This window comes from Acanthisitta chloris, unplaced genomic scaffold (assembly GCF_000695815.1).
Source record: "Acanthisitta chloris isolate BGI_N310 unplaced genomic scaffold, ASM69581v1 scaffold29894, whole genome shotgun sequence".
NCBI lineage: Eukaryota > Metazoa > Chordata > Aves > Passeriformes > Acanthisittidae > Acanthisitta > Acanthisitta chloris.
Window position 1 is genome coordinate 3911 of NW_008668137.1, and position 7451 is coordinate 11361.

Genomic DNA, 7451 nt, shown 5'->3' on the forward strand with positions numbered 1-7451 from the left:
TTCTACTGGGTGACTTTGAAGAAAATGTCCTAGCTCTTGGAAAAAAGGGAATTTGCATCTCATCCTTTATCTTTCTTCTTTCAGAATGTATGATGTGAAAATGAGTGACAAACTCAGAGTAATGAGCCACAGTTGCACTCATAAAGAGTCTAATCATTTGGCAAGCAAACACATGCTAATTGTAACTACTGAATGAAGAACAGCAATTGTGCTTGTGTATTAGATTATCATGGTGTTGAAACAGTTACACTTGGATTTCTGATTTATAATCCACTGGTTATACATATTAAGGTAGAAGGATAATTCTGTTTGTCTGTAGCACTGAGGATATTATTTGTGTGGCTTGATTTGATACTCTGAGTGCTTGAAAGGTCACTGCTTGTGAAAAAAGTTTCACACAGTCTAGCCACCTGACATTTAAAGTTTCTGAATTGATTTTGTAAGCTCAGGCCTTGTGTAGTGCAAGTGTTAGTCTCTGCAAATGCAGCATTAAACTCCTTGTACTGTTAAAATGAGCAAATGCAGCAAAATCCTGTTGTGTAGCTGTGCTTCAAGAAAGGAAGTAGAGTTAAATTCCTACTCTAGACAATATTCTTATCTAACCAACATGAAATATTTCCACTCTAAAGTTCTGGTTTTAAGTCACTTTCAAAAGCCAACTCTCTGTAGAAGAAAAATGTTAATACCCAAAATGCTGTTCTTTCTGGAAGCAATGTTTTTTTTGTATACAATCATATCTTATGTGAACTGCAGCATATAAACTTTTTCCTAGAACACCCAGCAATACTTACAGCATACTTCACTCTTTTTTACCTGGTTGCGTAGGACACATTGGAATTGCAGTTCCTGATGTCTATAAAGCTTGCAAGAGGTTTGAAGAACTAGGAGTGAAATTTGTGAAGAAACCAGATGATGGTAAGTCTTGATCAGAAGTGCAAGTCAGTTTTTTTCTGTGCTTTTAATATATTTTGTCTAGTAAATCTTCGTGGACAGCTGGGTAACATGTTTCTAGTAGCTGCCACTCCTTAGTAGGTTCTAGAACCACTTACCCATACACCCCCTTATAGAGTGGGCAAAACCAGCAGTAGATCCATCTAGGTAAAAATGGTTCATTAATCTAGCTGTGCCTTCTGCATGCAGCCTGACCTTCAGGAAAATTAATGTGCTCTGTAGATGTCATAGTTTACATGCCATGTATTCTGCTGCCATGGAGAATTTACTGTAACATGGATCAAATTCACAGGGCACATCTGTTTGGCTCTTACCAGTTGAAAATGAGTCAGAAGACACTGAAACTGAGTAATTCTTGACTTCTCTGGCTATTTTGATTTAAATCCACCTAACACCACCTTCTAGTTATTATAATTTTAACTGCTCTGTTAGCTTTGGTAGCCTCATTAATCTATATTGTAATTAACTTGCATAACTTCTAGTAAAAAATGCATAATGTATAGCACAAATATCTAGAGAGTATGTGAACAAAGAATGTCTGTGTGAAAATAGCCTAAAATGCAGAAATCAGTGGTGAGAAGTCTTGCATTATTTGACTGGATTCTCTTTCATTAAAAGACCTAATGAGATTTCTAGGACTGGTATGTTCCCAAAGAGACATCTAATACTCGTCAGCCTGCACAAATCTGTCATTCTTCCTTCTGGCTATAGAAACTGAACTGTTGTCTGTACTGACAGGGGTGTGTGGGATGTGTGTTAGTTTGAAAGTAGCATTAGTACATGAGCTTTAGTTTACACGTAATGAAATTGATCTTCTAGATTCCTTGCTAGAGGAGTAAGGAGAAGTAACCGAAAAGAAACCTAAGTGATTTTCATCGTATTCACTGGGTTCTCAACTGAAGCAAATGTAAGAAGTATAGCTGAAAACTGGAACAGATTTCTTGATTTAAGAACTGAACTTCGTATTTTAGAGTTTCTGAGCCCTTTTTGTCAAACCCTCAGAGGCTTGAAGTGAGAGTTGCTGACTTAGTGTTGTGCAGTGATACGGAATGAAAGTATGTAGGACAGGAAGTGTAGACTATAAATGGGATAAATCACAGGAAAGAACTCTTGAAGCAGTCAAGGGGCTTGGGGAGAGCCAAAGCTGTTCTTTAAAATTTAGAAACAAAATTGATGCAGTAAATGCCAAGGAGGAGGAGGTCATTTTGGACTGTTCAGATTGTTTGTGGAGCAGGGTGAGAGACCCAGGGTGGGTTTTTTCCTGGATTACTGACTCTCACATCTACTGCTCTATCAGTTGGTTTTGTGACTAGAACACATTAAGAGCTGGGTTGGTTCTGTTACAGTAAATAGTCTAATATAATAAGTATGATTAAAGGTGTGTGGTTAACACTTTTGAGATAACATGTTAAGCTGTGCTGTCCTGATCTATTGTTGAAGACACCTTCTGGGGACCTTGTTTTAATGAGCAATATTTTTTTCCAACAGTAAAATTAAAACCATTCCTGTCCTGTAGTTCTCTGTTTTATAAAGTGGTGCAAATGTGTACTGTAAACCACATCAGGGGGTAAAAATGGTAACATAAAGTTTCAGTGTGGAGTTGTGAATGATGGGAGATGAACAGGGCAGAGGAATACAGGATTTCATACTGGCAAAGCCAGTGGAAGAAAATAGTCAAAACATCCTGGAGCACAAAAATATTTTTCTGATTTTAGAGGATGAACACTTACAGGGACATATGCATAAAACTTTAGGCAACAAAAGATGGAATTTCAGAGGGACATTAAACTGCAGCTTTGTTGAGAGTAAGACTGACAGTTTAGCATAAAAAGATCTGATGCTGATTAAAAACTCACCTGGACATTTTCAGAATTAGCTGTCTAAATTTGAAGTGATTCTCATGCAAAAAGAAAAAAGGAAAACTATTTTTCAAAATAGTCATATTTGACATTAGAGAATCAGTTATGTAGTCTTAACTTTATCTTTTTTTTTTCCTTTTTCTTTTTTGAACAGGTAAAATGAAAGGACTTGCGTTTGTTCAGGATCCTGATGGCTACTGGATTGAAATTTTGAATCCTAACCACATGGTGACTCTCACTTAGTTCTTATGAAGTATATTATACAAGAGTTACCCACTTCCAGGGCCCTGGAGAAAATCTGTAGCAGTGGTTGTGAAATTCTCACTTAATAGAGAGGAATCATTCATGTTCAGAGTCTCTAAAACTATGCCCTGAGACCTCACTGTAATTGAATTTCTTTTTTCTTTCCTATGATGCCACTGCAATTTGTTTCCAATTAGGAACTCAGCCATTTTCTGGAAGAGTGCTTATACAAATTCTGCTGTTGAACATTGATTATGTTAATATTTCACTAAACACGGTGAAAGATATGTGACCAGAAACTCACTGCATCTCACACTGTTTAGATTTAAACTATCAAAAAAAAATAAAAATGTGTTGCTTCTGACGAGCTTCAACAAGGAGGAAAAAAAGAAATACTTTTTTATGCATTTAAAAGTTCCTGAATAAGATCCCGATCTTGTATACTAAAAAATAAAGTGGAGGACTAACTTCGACTTAAGTAGTGGCATGTTTATCAATTTTCTAATCTTACTTATATTATGCCAGGCAAAACTCTTTAGGGAACAGCCTAAAATAGTCTTGCCTGGAACAAAAATCTTTGTGGAGATGATAAATCAGACCAACAGAAAGAATTCAGTCTTCCAGGTTCTGACTGCTGATTTACAGCCAAAGTAAGAGGTCTCATAGTTGCTAACTCACAGTGATTCTTCTTGTGTCTTTCAGCACTAGGAAGAACTTGCTCATAATTTTAGTTTCAATACAAATCTTGGACTATATTTCACTGAAATGCTGTGTACATTCTGCATTAGGAAATTAACGAGAAAGAGTACCTGAAACAAATTGCCTACTACAAGTTTTGATCTGCTCTCTCAAAATGGGTGATGGTACATACCTGTAAACAGTAGGAAAACATGTAGCATCTACATGTGTTACACAAATTATTTGATTTTATGCTGTTCCACATGTGATAAACAGTGTAATGATGCGAGGTTTTGAAATCCTGTTGTTTTTCCAACCAGGCAAAAAACCCCTCTGCCCTGTCTTACTGTGTTTCAAGTAGCACTTAGCTCCTACTAAGTTATATGACTTTCAAATAGTGTAATGGCACTGCAATTCACTTCTCAATAAAGCATTGGTGAAAACTGCAAAATAACTTTAAAGCACTGTGACCTGTTGCTTTGCTAATTGTTGAAATCTAGATGCCTGAAAGGCTCTTTGTTTTGGTTTGTGTATTCTTTTTTGAGGAGAAATCTGGTGATAAAAGAAGATTAATTGGGTATAACATAGTGCAGAAGATAACTGTGACTTGATTAGCAAGATATTATACTAAATGTGCAGAGTTAATAATAACTGTCAATATCTCCCTGGCTCCTAAGTTAAAACAGAAATGTACAAAGTATTGTAATTGATTTCTACTATGCCAACATGACGTTAATGACCTAAATGCTAAGTGTTGCTGTATGTCTCCTTATCTGAAAAATCCTTAATTCCATCTGCCTCATCTTAACAGTAGCATATATATAAACTCAGGAATTTTACAGAACTCTACATGAGAAATCATTCATAAAACTTTGTCCAAGATAATTTCTTTACCCTTGGAAATGAGTAAAATAGGTTGATTATATATTTCATCTGAATCTTAGGTGTTGGAAAAAGAACCATCAAAACTATTGCTCTGCTTTATACCCCCTATAGATGTGCAAGTAATCATAAATTCATTGGAAGGTAGACATAGCAATTCAAAAGATAGTATTTTTCCAGGTTTCTGTTCATTTTATGAAGTAATCCTGCTATTTTGTCATTTATATGGTATTTTCTGGCTGGTCTCTACAGTATCTACAGATACTGTGCTTTAGGTGGTGCTTTATCAGTGCCATTCATATACAACAGATTCTTTCCTTTCTTGAATATTTGCCAAGTTGTCTTTTTTTCTGCAACAATAAACACTGTTGGTTCATAGTTACATTCTCTATTTCTGCCCTTCTGTGCTTCCAGAACTAATCCTTAGCCTGTTCCTTTCTTGCTCCTTGTGCAATTGCTTGTTCTCCTGCACGCCGGTCATTTTGATGGGGACACAGCTACCACTGTTCAGAGTGAGATCTCCCGAGCTAAGTGAGCTGTCACCACATGACCTTACAGTCTTCTTCCTCCCAGATGTGGGGTTTTTGACATTGCACCCCCTGCCCCAAGCAGGCTAATTCACCTTAACAAAGTGACAAAGATTTTCTTGAAGGCTGGGTTAGTTTTTTTGCCAAGTTTATTAAGCAGAAATGAGGAGCCTGTTTCCCAAATGAGTAAAGCTGATTGTTCTAGCAGAAAGTTAAATTGTCTCAGCTGACTCATCAAAGGTACAGAATATTGCAAAATAGCTTACAGCAGCAATTCAGAGAACTCTTAATCTGAACACCCTTGTAGTGTAACTGTAGTATGGTAACTTTGAAGTTAGTAGGATGAGAATAGCTCCAAGAAGCATCAGAGCTAGAGCAGTGAGACAAAGCACTTGGTTGATGGCAGCTTAATTAAGTCTTGATGGCTAAACTGTGCTTTTTATACACATCTGCTGCTGGTGTTCTGAAGTAACATCTTGAAGTAATACTCGCAAGTGCTAACTGCAGTTCCTCACCAGTCAGAGTACCTCATTAGATTGTGCAAACAGAAACACTATTTTGGAGCCTAAGTGGAATTGTCAAACTAAATTTGATTTCACTCAATACAGATAGATCATCTAAAGCTTTATAACCAAGGCATTGGTAAAGAAAATATCAAAGTTTTACAGCATGTCATTTGGTGGTTCATATTTTATCAACCTGCAGTGCTTCATTCAGACTAGTTTCACTGCACTTCAAAATATAGGTGTGACTAGAAAAGCTATTGACCCAATTGTCTGGAATCTAGTAATTAACCCCAGGACAGTTTGTAAATCAGATGAGTAAGTCAAAGGGCGTGCAGACATAGTCCACTGCATAACTACGTGTATAGGAGCAGGCTATGCCAAAGCTTCTCTGCTTAGTAATCAAAGTTACTCTAAGCATGTTTGCTAATTTTGGAATGACCCTTGGTTTTTTATGTGCCTGACAAACCATAGACATCATAGATAATGAGGTAATAAGGAGGAAACTAGTAAAAAATAGCACCTACAAACTAGTTACAGCAGCATCATGAGGTGGGCAAGGCATGAGTCTAGTTTTTTAAAAAGTTAACTGCTCAGCACCATACTGAGAACAAACCCTCATTAACTCTCAGATAGGAAATTCATGAATAAACTACTAAAGAAAAGCACTTAATGATGATTCTTTTAACTTGCAACAATATTAAAATATCTTAGATGTAAAAAATTTTGAAATGATTTTATGTTCTGATTACAGACTGCTGTTTCCACTTCTTCCAAGTAAGACTTCTGCTAAATAAAGCATGAAACTAAATAGCATGTAGTGCTTTGCCTCTTGAAGGGCCTAAATTTAGCTTTATGCAGGACAGTAGAAGTTAATCTCATGGTTACATAGGGACAAGCCCACATTCCCTTCTGGCAGGGAGAGGTTCTCATGACTCAGGGAAGCAGAATACATACCATATGGGAAGAGGCAGCAGGTAAGCATGCTATTACTTGGGAAACAGATTTTGAATGTAGCCAGGGAATCATAGAATTTTGGGGGTTGGAATGGACCTTATAGATCATCTAGTCCCAACCTCCTGCCATGGGCAGGGATATCTCCCCACTAGACCAGGTTGCTCAAGGCTTCATCCAACCTGGCTGTGAACACTGCCAGGGTTGGGGCATCTACTACCTCCCTGGGCAACCTGTTCCAGGGTCTCACCACTCTCACAGGAAAATCTTTTTTCCTAATACCTAAACTTCCCCTCCTTTAATTTGTACCTGTTGCCCCTTGTCCTATCACTGCAGTTCCTGACAAAGAGTCCCTCTCTGGCTCCCCTGTAGCCCCTTCAGATACTGGAAGGCTGCTGAGGTCTCCACACACCCTTCTCCAGGCTGAACAGCCTCAACAGCCTGTCCTCATAGGGGAGATGCTCCAGCTCCAGTCCAAGGAACAGCGGATGAGGCGACAGGGAAGGCAAATCCCTAGCTGCTATTTTACAAGGGTCAGGCATTGCAGCGTCCCGGCAGTCTGAACAGGGGCAGAGTTCCTGACTGTCCTCATAGATGCTCCAGCTCCAGTCCAAGGAACAGCGGATGAGGCGACAGGGAAGGCAAATCCCTAGCTGCTATTTTACAAGGGTCAGGCATTGCAGCGTCCCGGCAGTCTGAACAGGGGCAGAGTTCCTGACAGCTGCCGGCACAGTCCAAGGAACAGCGGATGAGGCGACAGGGAAGGCAAATCCCTAGCTGCTATTTTACAAGGGTCAGGCATTGCAGCGTCCCGGCAGTCTGAACAGGGGCAGAGTTCCTGACAGCTGCCGGCA

General features: G+C 38.6%; 1 protein-coding gene across 1 annotated transcript in view; it reads left to right on the top strand.

The window, feature by feature from the left end:
- GLO1 (glyoxalase I) overlaps nucleotides 1-3336 on the top strand; it is a 5862-nt gene extending 2526 nt beyond the window's left edge. The window contains exons 4-5 of the mRNA XM_009072784.1: nucleotides 826-915; nucleotides 2965-3336. Of these exons, the coding sequence (XP_009071032.1) occupies nucleotides 826-915; nucleotides 2965-3053 (179 nt within the window). The 3' untranslated portion in view covers nucleotides 3054-3336. The remainder of the gene's footprint in view (nucleotides 1-825; nucleotides 916-2964) is intronic.
- Nucleotides 3337-7451: the final 4115 nt, after the last annotated feature.